We start from the raw sequence: 13,119 nt of genomic DNA on the forward strand, positions 1-13,119 counted from the left end.
AAGTTGTATCCTTTACGTAAGAAGTTCTTCTCTGTCCTCAAATTATTTCAATTTTCCACCACATATATTCTACTTTTCGATAGGTTTGTTGTTTATAGTGAGTTCTTATTTTTGTTTGATATAAGTTTTGGTGTACAGAATGATAACAATGAGTACCTAACTTGATACTTTTGTTCTAATAAGTTTTCTTAACACCATCATTGAATAATCCAGATCACCTATTTTGTGTGTGTGTGTGTGTGTGTGTGTGCATGTCTGGAGCATCTTCATCATATACTTAGCTTTATAGATCCTAGAGCCTGTCCCCAGCCTTCAACTCTTCCACTGATGGAGTGATCCCTACACCAATACCACAATCTACCTGTCTACAGCACCATTATGCTAAGAGGGCCCTTGGCCTTGACATCAAGCTCTTTCAAATTATTCTCATTCTCTACTTTTTGTTCTGGAAGAACATTTATTTAAGTACTCCTGGCTCTCTAAAACATGATAAACCTATGATTTACATTGTGTGAAGAATATGAGAAATATAGTTATAATAACTATAATTTTCATGTAGGAATATGCCTCTTTATGTTTAAATATTTTATATCAGTGATTTTTATGTTTTTCTTCATTGAGGTCAGTCACATTTCTTCCTTGAAGCATTCCTAAGTGTTTAAATCTTCCAATTGCATTGATATTTACTTTTAAATCAGCATCTTACTGAGCATTATTTCATTAGTCTTAGTACACTATTAACTCCTTTTCCATAGGTATAATTTTTCAGTTTCAAATTTGTTGCATTGGCTGGAAACTCCAAGTTGGTTTTAATATTAGTGGTAACAACAGGTATCCTCAGTGACTTAGTCCTAACTTAATTGTAAATGCTTTTAGAGTTTCATTATTTAACATGAATGCTGGTTATTGGTTTGAATTAACTTTCATTGCTTGAACAGGGCAACAGCCAAATAATAAAGCTTGGGGGAAATTTTAAAGAAGGGTAGTTACATTCATGTACTAGCATACTTTGGAGATTATGGGTTTGGCTTCAGACCAGTGCAATAAAGCAAATCTTTCATAAAGAAAGTCACACGATTTTTTTGGTTTCCCAGTACATGTAAAAGTTATATTTACATGTAGTCTAGTAAATGTGCAATAGAATTATGTTTTAAAAATGTACCTTTTTTAATTTTAAAATATTCTATTACCAAAAGATGGAGCTTCCCTGGTAGCTCAGCTGGTAAAGAATCTACCTGCAATTCAGAAGACTCCGGTTTGATTCCTGGGTTGGGAAGATCTGCTGGAGAAGGTATAAGTTACCCACTCCAGTATTCTTGGACTTCTCTGGTGACTTAGACTGTAAAGAATCTGCCTGCAATGTGGGAGATCTGGGTTCAATCCCTGGGTTGGGAAGATCCCCTGGAGAAGAGATTACCAAAAGATGCTAAGCATCATTTGAGCCTTTAGTAAATAACAATCTTTTTGCTGGTGGAGGGACTTGCCTCGATGTTGATGGCTGCTGACTGATTGGGGAAGTGATTGCTGAAGGCTGGGTGGCTGTGGCAATTAGAGTAAGACAACAATGAACTTTGCCACATCAAAGTCTCTTCCTTTCATGAATGGTATCTCTGTAGCATGCAATGCTGTTTGATAGCATTTTACCAAGTGTAGAACTCCTTTCAAAACTGAAGTCAGTATTTTCAAACTCTACTATCAGTTAATCAACCAAGCTTATGTAATATTCTAAGCCCTTTCTTGTCATTTCAACAACCTCATAGCATTGTCACCAGAAATAGATTCCAACTCAATAAGCTACTTTCTTAGCTCAGCCATGAAAAGAAACTCCTCATTTGTTTAATTTTTACAATGAGAGTGCAGCAATTCAGTCACACCTTCAGGCTCCACTTCTCATTCTAGTTCTCTTGCTATTTCCACCACATCTGCAATGACTTCCTCCACTAAAGTCTTGAACCACTCAGTCATCCATCAGTGTTGGAATCCACTCCTTTCAAACTCCTATTAGTATTGATATTTTGACCTCTTTCAATGAATTCCAAATGTCCTTAATTGCATCTAGAATGGTGAATCTTTTCTAGAGGTTTTCAATCTATTAATACTTTGCCCAGACCTATTAAAGGAGTCACTACCTATGGCACCTACAGTCTTACAAAATATATTTCTTGAACAATAGGACTTGACAGGAGAAGTTACTCCTTGATCCACAGGCTGCAGAAGGGATGTGTTATCAGGCATGAAAACAACATTAATCTCATTGTACATCTTCATCAGAACTCTTGGGTGACCAGGTGCACTGTCGATGAGCAGTAATATTTTGAAAGGAATTTCTTTTCTGAGAGGTAGGTCTCAATAGTGAAATATTAAATTATTAAACATTAAATATTTTACTGAATATTAAAATATTTAGTAGAACATGCTGTAAATAGATATGCTCTCATCCAGGATGTGTAGAGTAGAGGCAATAGGATTTGTAGAGTATACACAGTAGATTTACCATAACTTTTAAGAGCTCTAGGATTTTCAAAATGGTAAATGAGCATTGGCTTCAACTTCAAGTCACAAGCTGCATTTATCCTTAACAAGAGTCAGCCTGCCCTTGAAGCTTTGAAACCAGGTACTGATCTCTTCCTCCATTTCTTTGCATTGATCACTGAGGAAGGCTTTCTTATCTCTCCTTGCTATTCTTTGGAACTCTGCATTCAAATGGGTATATCTTTCTTTTTCTCCTTTGCTTTTCACTTCCCTTCTTTTCACAGCTATTTATAAGGCCTCCTCAGACAGCCATTTTGCTTTTTTTGCATTTCTTTTTCTTGGGGATGGTCTTGATTCCTGTCTCCTGTACAATGTCATGAACCTCCATCCACAGTTCATCAGGCATTCTATCAGATCTAGTCCCTTAAATCTATTTCTCACTTCCACTGTATAGTCATAAGGGATTTGATTTAGATCATACCTGAATGGCCTAGTGGCTTTCTCCACTTTCTTCAATTTCAGTCTGAATTTGGCAATAAGGAGTTCATGATCTGAGCTGCAGTCTGCTCCGGGTCTTGTTTTTGCTGACTGTATAGAGTTTCTCCATCTTTGGCTGCAAAGAATATAATCAATCTGATTTCGGTGTCGACCATCTGGTGATGTCCATGTGTAGAGTCTTCTCTTGTATTGTTGGAAGAGGGTGTATGCTATGACCAATGTGTTCTCTTGGCAAAACTCTATTAGCCTTTGCCCTGCTTCCATTCGTACTCCAAGGCCAAATTTGCCTGTTACTCCAGGTGTTCCTTGACTTCCTACTTTTGCATTCCAGTCCCCTATAATGAAAAGGACATCTTTTTTGGGTGTTAGTTCTAGAAGGTCTTGTAGGTCTTCATAGAACTGTTCAACTTCAGCTTCTTCAGCGTTACTGGTTGGGGCATAGACTTGGATTGAAGTGATATTGAAGACGTGATACTGAACTGTTTGCCTTGGAAACAAACAGAGATCATTCTGTCGTTTTTGAGACTGCATCCAAGTACTGCATTTCGGACTCTTTTGTTGACTATGATGGCTACTCCATTTCTTCTAAGCAATTCCTGCCCACAGTAGTAGATATAATGGTCATCTGAGTTAAATTCACCCATTTCAGTCCATCTTAGTTTTCTGATTCCTAGAATGTTGATGTTCACTCTTGTCATCTCCTGTTTGACCACTTCCAATTTGCTTTGATTCATGGACCTAACATTACAGGTTCCTATGCAATATTGCTCTTTACAGCATCAAACCTTACTTCTATCACCAGTCCCATCCACAACTGGGTATTGTTTTTGCTTTGGCTCCATCCCTTCATTCCTTCTGGAGTTATTTTTCCACTGATCTCCAGTAGCAATGTTGGGCACCTACTGACCTGGAGAGATCATCTTTCAGTGTCCTCTCTTTTTGCCTTTTCATACTGTTCATGGGGTTCTCAAGGCAGGAATACTGAAGTGGTTTGCCATTTCCTTCTCCAGTGGACCACATTCTGTCAGACCTCTCCACCATGACCTGTCCATCTTGGGTGGCCCCACACGGCATGGCTTAGTTTCATTGAGTTAGACAAGGCTGTGGTCCATGTGATCAGAATGGCTAGTTGTCTGTGATTGTGGTTTCAGTCTGTCTGCCCTCTGATGCCCTCTCTCAGATATCTTCAAGAAAATTAGAGATACCAAGGGAACACTTCATGCAAAGATGGGCTCAATAAAAGACAGAAATGGTAGGTACCTAACAGAAGCAGAAGATATTAAGAAGAGGTGGCAAGAATACACAGAAGAACTATACAAAAAAGATCTTCATGACCCAGATAATCATGATGGTGTGATCACTCACCTAGAGCCAGACATTCTGGAATGTGAAGTCAAGTGGGCCTTAGGAAGCATCATACAAACAAAGCTAGTGGAGGTGATGGAATTCCAGTTGAGCTATTTCAAATCTGAGAGATGATGCTGTGAATGTGCAGCACTCAATATGCCAGCATATTTGGAAAACTCAGCAGTGGCCACAGGACTGGGAAAGGTCAGTTTTCATTCCAATCCCAAAGAAAGGCAATGCCAAAGATGCTCAAACTACCACACAATTGCACTCATCACCTGGTGGGCTGCCGTCTATGGGGTCTCACAGAGCCAGATACAACTGAAGTGACCTAGCAGCAGCTGCAGCACACGCTTGTAAAGTAATGCTTAAAATTCTCCAAGCCAGGCTTCAGCAATATGTGAACCATGAACTTCCAGATGTTCAAGCTGGTCTAAGAAAAGGCAGAGGAACCAGAGATCAAATTGCCAACATCTGCTGGATCATCGAAAAAGCAAGAGAGTTCCAGAAAAACATCTATTTCTGCTTTATTGACTATGCCAAAGCCTTTGACAGTGTGGAGCACAATAAACTGTGGAAAATTCTGAAAGATGGGAATACCAGACCACCTGACCTGCCTCTTGAGAAACCTGTATGCAGGTCAGGAAGCAACAGTTAGACTGGACACGGACCAACAGACTGGTTCCAAATAGGAAAAGGAGTACGTCAAGGCTGTATATTGTCACCCTGCTTATTTATCTTATATGCAGAGTACATCATGAGAAACACTGGGGTCGAAGAAGCACAAGCTGGAATCAAGATTGCTGGGAGAAATATCAATAACCTCAGATATGCAGATGACATCACCCTTATGGCAGAAAGTGAAGAACTAAAGAACCTCTTGATGAAAGTGAAAAAGGAGAGTGAAAAAGTTGGCTTAAAGCTTAACATTCAGAAAACTAAGATCATGGCATCCGGTCCCATCACTTCATGGCAAATGGATGGGGAAACAGTGGCTGACTTTATTTTTTGGGGCTCCAAAATCACTGCAGATGGTGATTGAAGCCATGAAATTAAAAGATGCTTACTCCTTGGAAGGAAAGTTATGACCAACCTAGACAGCATATTAAAAAGCAGAGACATTACTTTGTCAATAAATGTCTGTCTGGTCAAGGCTATAGTTTTTCCAGTAGTCATGTGTGGATGTGAGAGTTGGACTGTGAAGAAAGCTGAGCACCAAAGAATTGATGCTTTTGAACTGTGGTGTTGGAGAAGACTCTTGAGAGCCCCTTGGACTGCAAGGAGATCCAAGCAGTCCATCCTAAAGGAGATCAGTCCTGGTGTTCATTGGAAGGACTCATGTTGAAGCTGAAACTCCAATGCTTGGACACCTGATGCGAAGAGCTGACTCATTTGAAAGACCCTGATGCTGGGAAAGATTGAGGTCAGGAGGAGAAGGGGACAGCAGAGGATGAGATGGTTGGATGGCATCACCGACTCAATGGACGTGGGTTTGGGTGGACTCCGGGAGTTGGTGATGGACAGGGAGACCTGGAGTGCTGCAGTTCATGGGGTCACAAAGAGTCGGACATGACTGAGCGACTGAACTGAACTGACCTCTTCTCTCTGTATTAAAGTCCTAGAAGGCATCTTCTTCCAGTACAAAGCTGATTCATCTAAATACACTGAAAATCTGTTCCATAGTCTAGCCACCTTTATTAATTATCTTAGCAAGATCTTTTGAATGACTTCCTACAGCTTCTACATCAGCACTGTTGCTTCACCTTACACTTCTATATTATGGAGATGATGTCTTTCTTTAAACCTCATGAACCAATGACTGATAGCTTTGAATCTTTCTTCTGCAGCTTCCTCAGCTCTCTCAGTCTTCATAGAACTTTTCAATAGGTTTTGGCTTAAGGGAATTTAAGGATATTTGATCGTACACATCATTAAAACTTTCTCCATATCAGCAATGATGCTATTTTGCTTTCTTATATCTGTGTTCACTGGAGCAGCACTTTGAATTTCCTTTAAGAACTTTTCCTTTGCATTCACAACTTAGTTAACTATTTGGTGCAAGAGGCCTAGCTTTTGACCCCTCTTGGCTTTTGACATGTCTTCTTCACTGAGCTTAATTATTTCTAGCTTTTGATTTAAAGGGAGAGGTGTGTGACTCTTCCTTTCACTTGAACACTTAGAGGCCACTGTAGGGTTATTGTGCTACATGCTCAGTCATTTCAGTCACGTTCGACTCTTTGAGACACTATGGACTGTAGCCTGCCAGACCCCTCTGTCCATGGGATTCTCCAGGCAAGAATACTGGAGTGGGTTGCCATTTCCTCCTTCAGTGGATCTTCCCTTCCCAGGGATCTACCCACATCTCCAGTGCCTCCTGCATTGCAAACAGATTCTTTACCACTGAGCTACCAGGGAAGTTATTAATGGCCTAATTTCAATATTATAAGGTTGTTAATAGGCTTAATTTCAATATTGCTGTGTCTCAAGAAATAGAGAGGCCTGAGGAGGGAGAGAGAGACAGGGGAATGGTTGTTTAGTGGAACAGTCAGAACATAACAAAAGATTAGAGATTAAGTCTGCCATCTTATATGGGTGTAGATTGTGGCACCCCCAAAGAAATACAATAGTAACTGTATTCTATTGAATAGGTCACTGATCACTATAACAAATATCATAATAATGAGAAAGCTTGAAAAATTGTAATAACTACTAAAATGTGACATAGAGACATGAAGTGAGCAAATACTTATTGTAAAAATAGTGCCAGTAGACTGGCTCAATGCAGGGCTGCAATGAACCTTCAATCTTTAAAAAATACACTATCCATAAAGCACAATAAAGCAAAGCATAATAGAACAAGATATGCCTGTAGATAGTCCCCAGTGCATGAGTCAGGGTTATGTTTTAAATGTTGTTTTACTCTGTTGAGAACACAGATTTCCCACAAGTAAAATATTAAATGATAAATTTCTTGGCATGATCCAAACACTTCTTTCACCAAAAGTTACAGAACTAAGATGCTACAGCCTCAAGCCCTCCTGAGCTTTCTGCCCAAGATGTGCTACATGAGGGAATGGTTACATGGGGCTTCAGCAGGTGTGCAGGAGGTCAGTCTGGGACAGTTGTGTCTATGAATGAGTTAATAATAACTTAAATGGTAGGAAACATTGACTGACATTGTATATATGACATACGGAGAAGGAAGCGGCAACCCACCCCAGTATTCTTACCTGAGAAATTCCATGGACAGAGGAGCCTAGTGTACTGTCCATGGGGTCGCAAGAGTCAGACACGACTAAGCAACATGTGATATATATATATTATATGTACATATATATACATACATTATATATATATATTTTTTCACATAGGTTATATATTATGCAATTGTATATGTTATATATAATTTCATTTGTTAACAGTAGATACCATTATCTTCATTTCATGCATAAGGAAATTGAGGCTCAGAGACTTATCCTTTAGAAGTTATATGATATCCACTCAGTTAGATTTTCAATAAATCATAAGGAAAGAAAACATTGTTCTGAAAAAGGTTTACAAACAGCATTTACTGTTCTAATAGAGTATTCTAATCCAGTGCCTTTCAAGTTTAATGTACATATGAATCACCTAGGGAATCTGGTTAAAATGTAGATTACAATTCAGTAGGTATTGGATGACAGCAGAGTTTCTGCATTTACAACAAGCATCCTAGGTAATGCAATGTTGATTGTAAGGAGAACACATATTGAGTAGCAAGGCTCTAGCCTACTTAATTAAGTTCTCAGTGATCACCCTGTTTCCTTCCTTATAAATGTGTATTGCAAAAACAAAAAAAAACCACAACACCAAAACGGAAAAACAATCTTTCAAAAAAAAAAAAAGAAAGAAAGCCTTCATGTATAAGAGCTAGATCTGGTCACATCTTAAAACAAAATCTTTCAGTCATGTCAGAGGAAAGGTCTTGTAAGATACCTTTTAATTTGGTCCTTCTGGTTAATCCAGGAAAGTTATATATGTATATGAGTGGTCTTAGCCGTCGATCAGAAAAAGCCACAACTTCATAAGGAATGTTAGTTGCCACGACGCCCACAATTCCATTCATACACTGGAGTACAGTTCTTTTCTTGGTTTCAATATTGATAAATATTACAAAATTCCCAGAAGGGTAGCAAATGGTGCTGTCGTTGACAAAATGAACATTCTGCTTGGGGAATCCTTGTACCCATCTTCAGGGAAAAAAATATGTCACATCAGTAGAATAGAATACATTTCAAATACTTTTTCTTTCTTTCTGTTTTAAACAAAGCAAACAATAGATCATGAACATTTTTGAAACTCATCTATTCTCTTCTCACCCCCCTTCTGCCCCAAACCACCTCTCAGATAAAAGAACACACAAGGTTGCTGTGAGACCAGTTCCAGTTCAGACACTAAAGAAACTTAAGTGTAGACCTAAAGTTCCACAGGCCTTGAGAATCTTCTTCAGAGACTTTTCTAGTGAAGCACAACCTCTGTTCAAACCTCAAAGAAAATCTTCCTTCTGAGAAAATCTCAGAAGGATTTCTGTGGTCTTGTAAGCATGGAAAAGAAAAAGTAAAAACAAGAGAGAGCAAAAAGAGCTTGATCCTAATAGAAAACAGGTGCATCCTCGAGGCCTTACCTTTAAAACTAGTTTTGATTTAAAAAATAAACTTTTAAAAAAGCTTTAAACAAGATAGCCTGGTTCCACCTGAAACTACCACAAGGTTGTTGATTAGCTATATTCCAATATAAAATGAAAAGTTAAAAAGAGAGAGAGAGCCTGCTTAGTGGTTCTGAGCCAAATAGGAAAATTGCTTCTTTACTAAGATGGAGTGTGTGCAGCTATATTTTAGATCTAAAACTAGAGATAAATGCACGAAGTAAAAGAAGTAAGTAGACATGAATGAAAAGGTTAGAACACAAAAGTAGTATATTTTTAAGTAAGGAGTGTGTGGTGAATGTTAAGCTAGAGGAAGAAGACAAAGATGAGAGTCTGAGATGAGGGGTGAGCCTACCTCTATTTAAATGTTAAAGATAAGCTTAAAGATGATGGAGAGGACCAGAGCAGGACACTGGTTCGGAGAGAAACTTCAAGGGAATAGGGAGTACAGCCAGGACCGGTGAAGGAGGCTGTGTGGAACACAGTGCAAGTAACACTCTAGAATGTGGAAGGAAAGCAATACCAATTTACACCTGCGCAGCGTCTTACGTTTTTCAAAGGCCACTACAAGTGCAAACAAATCCAGAGTCGGTGGATAGGAGAGAGAAGGAAAGGGCTGATGGCCCTAAGTGCGGAGAAAATCACCAAAGACCATTAGGATGGAAAGAGGGCTGTCACTGGGATGGGTGTGGGCGGTGGGGAACATACAAGAAAGGAAAAGATTATTGAAGGTAATAGCCAGAAAGAGGAGGCAGAAATGAAGAGTGTAGGAGAGCAGTAGTGGGTAAGACAGCGGCGGGGTGGGGGGTGGAGGGTGAGTTGCGGGGGGGTGGGGCAGGGAGGAGGAGAAAGAGATGGAACTGTTGTCATTGAATAAGGAAGTGAGGGGAGCGAAGTCACAGAGAAAGGAAGTCTGCAGGAAGGCAGACTTGGTGGCTGAAGAAGAGGTCGAATTTGTGGGACGGCAGGTCTACAGGACAAGAGGAAGCAAAGGGTAGGGTTGTAGTTCTGAGGGAAGAATTTCCGCGAGAGGAGTCAGTCGCAGGGACGCCGCACCTCACGGACAGGGACGGGCCGAGGGCGACGTTGTGGACTTCATCTCGTTCCCGGCCTTGCGCCATGGCCCAGATATTTCTCAGCCGGCCGGGGGCAGCCAACACCTGACCCAGGCCAGGGTCTGCAACCGTTACGCTGAGGTCCCTGGCTGCTGGGCTGGCAGAGCCGCCACTGTTTACACCGTATCCGGGATACCGTAATTCCTGCGCCCATTGGCTCTGTCCTTTCAGCGGCTCTCTCTTGAGCCGAGCGGATTGGTGGGAGCGCTGAGCTATCTCAACCAATGGAAGAGCGGAGGACGAACCGAGGGGCTGACCCCAGGATGGGTGCTGGAGTGATCCAGCCTCGGACAAGTAATTACACAAATAATAAGTAGCAATAGCAGGCTTTAATATTGAGTGCTGACCGTGCCAGACGTTGTTCCAAGGGAGGTTCAGATATTATTTCATTTAATATTCAAATCCTCTATCAGACCCATTTTGTAGAAAAGGAAAGCAGGATAAGAGAAGAAATTGCCCGACTACAAAACTGAGAGGGACTTAAAGCCAGATCGAGTCTAAAACTAGAGCTTCAAGCCTTTGATTACTAATTACATACTCTAATATACCCTCCACTATTTCAAGGAGGCATACAGCTTCTGGAAGTAACGGGTCAAAAGATTCGCAGTCTGTCCTTGCTTCCTCCCTTCCCTCTCTTGCCCTCCCCCCCCCCCCCCATTACTTCTGCACTCCCTCCCTCCCTTCTGGTCCTCTTTCTTCCCTTCTTTATGTCTCTTCTTCTCATCTTGTCACCTTCTCGTCTTCATTTCATTCGCAAATATTAATATTCACTGAGTATTACTGTGCATTGTGCTAGTCGCTTGGAACAAAATAGTGAGCAAACCAGATACAGTTCCTTTCTTTGTGGAACTTAGAAGAACTTCCTTCTTGGTGGGGCCCAGCGAGTGAGGAATAGACATCCGTTTCATTACATTAAGGTAGAATGGTCGATTGAATTAAGAAACGGGAAACGATATTATGAGGGCTTATGGTGTAGTTCTCTCCTGGTTGGATGGGCAGTGCCAGAGTTGATTACTGTGTGCATGTTTTGTTTTCACTGAGATTTAAAGGATAAAGAGTGATTGCTGAGGGGCGGGGGATGGGGAAGGAACAGAGGACAGTTTTTTTTTTTTTTTTTAAGTGTCACGGCAGGACAACAGATGGTAAGAACTGGGAAGTCAGTGTTATTGAAATAGAGGAAGGTCAGTAGAAAACACTGAAGTCTGGAGAAGGAGCAAGGGCCAGGCAAAGGCCAAGTTGTGAATTCTGGTCTTTATCCCAAGAGCCAGGGAAAGACATTAAACAGGTTTAAATAGAGGAATGACAAGATAAGATTTATGTTTATAAAAGATCATTCTGGCTGGAGGATTATCAATTGGGTAGGAGAGTGGGGAGAATAGAAATAGGAAGATCTGTTAGGATTGATTTCATGATTCTAACGAGGGAAGCAAAGCCAGGTTGTCAAGCTGAGCACCACTGGCACCTGGGACTGGATATGGGGGTAAGTCTCATGCAGGATGTTTAGCAGCATCCGTGTTAGTAGCACCTCCACTGTTGTGATAATCAAAAACGTCTATGGGGACTTCCCTGGTGACTCAATGGTAAAGAATTCGCCTGCCAATGCAAGAGAAATGGGTTTGATCCCGTATCAGGGAAGATCCCACATGCTTCAGAGCAACTAAGCAAGGGAGCAGCAGCTACTGAGCCCATGTGTGGCAATTACTGAAGCCTCAGCACCTTGGAGCACAAGCTCTACAACAGAAGCCACCGCAATGAGAAGCCTGGGTACTGAAACTAGAGAGCAGCCCCCACTTGTTGCAACTAGAGAAAAGCCTGCACAGCAACAAAGATCCAGCACAGCTGAAAATAAGTAAGATAACTTTTAAAAATGTCTGTGGATATTGTCAAATGTTCCTTGTTTTTTTGGGGGGGGGTGCGCAAAATTGCCCCCAGTTGAAAGCCATTGATGAGGCAATGTATTAAAAATATGTTAAAGGTAAACACCTATATCAGGACTTCCCTGGTGGTCCAGTGAAGAAGACTCTGTGTTCCTAGTGCAGGGGGCCTGGGTTTGATCCCTAGTCAGGGAACTAAACCCCACATGCTGCATCGAAGAGTTTGTAAGCCACAACTAAAGATCCCACATGCCACAGTGAAGATCAATGATCCCGCATGTTGCAACTGAGACCTGGAACAGCCAAATAAATAAATAAATATTTTTAAAAAAAGCAGCAACAACTGTGAGCTTTGGTGATGGATTGATAAAGAGGGGTAAGGGAGAAGGAAGAATCCAGGATGCTCCTGGGTGTCTGATTATTACAATCAGGGATGGTGATGCACTTTGCTGACATGGGGTGAAGAAGTGGAGCTATGTATTTCTGACCTGAAGAATTTCTTTGCTGAAATGTGAGTGCCATACACAGGTGGTGCTTGGTGTTAAGGGTCTGTACTGGCTGGCTGACAAAATCCCACATTGCTGAGTCACAGAGAGAAGTGGCTTGGACAACAGTCAAACTTTCTTCTCAAGTACTTCTTAAGCTCTGGGTAGTTTCTGTTGCCACTCCCTCACTAGTTGACTTATTTGTGTTTCCATCAAGCCCTCCCTGCACCCCCACCCGACCCCCAGAAAACACAATATTCTTTTAACTACAACTTGAGCATTTTAAAGCCATCACTAGAAAAGAAGGTGAGGAGGCAAATCTTGCTACTGCTCCCAGAGAAAATGGTAGGTAGATGATAGAAGGTGAGCAAGAAGTGTGAACTCTAGGAAAGGGATACTGATCTAGGCTGGAATCAGCCATGACTTGGGAAGCCGAACTTGCTCTGTGCTAGAGCAAAGGAGAAACTGAACAAAATCAAACTGAAAAGGCAGTGGAAAAGCATGTCTTACTCTCTGCAATCTGACTGGGTTTTAGATGAAAATGGAGGTTTCTAACTGGGTTTCTGGGGAATATCTGTGGCTGGTATTCAGGTGGAGATGCCCTGACCTCTACACTGTGCAGATTACAGGAAGAGGAGTGCTCT

General features: G+C 41.1%; 1 protein-coding gene across 1 annotated transcript in view; it reads right to left on the reverse strand.

Moving 5' to 3' along the window:
• Window positions 1-10,219, reverse strand: part of CFAP43 (cilia and flagella associated protein 43) — a 102,728-nt gene extending 92,509 nt beyond the window's left edge. The window contains exons 1-2 of the mRNA XM_043925525.1: window positions 10,058-10,219; window positions 8,293-8,546 (exon numbers count right to left, since the gene is read on the reverse strand). Coding sequence (XP_043781460.1) covers window positions 8,293-8,546; window positions 10,058-10,122 — 319 coding nt within the window. The 5' untranslated portion in view covers window positions 10,123-10,219. The remainder of the gene's footprint in view (window positions 1-8,292; window positions 8,547-10,057) is intronic.
• Between the last annotated feature and the right edge of the window lie 2,900 nt (window positions 10,220-13,119).

Source organism: Cervus elaphus, chromosome 15 (genome assembly GCF_910594005.1).
Source record: "Cervus elaphus chromosome 15, mCerEla1.1, whole genome shotgun sequence".
NCBI classification, from domain to species: Eukaryota; Metazoa; Chordata; class Mammalia; order Artiodactyla; family Cervidae; genus Cervus; species Cervus elaphus.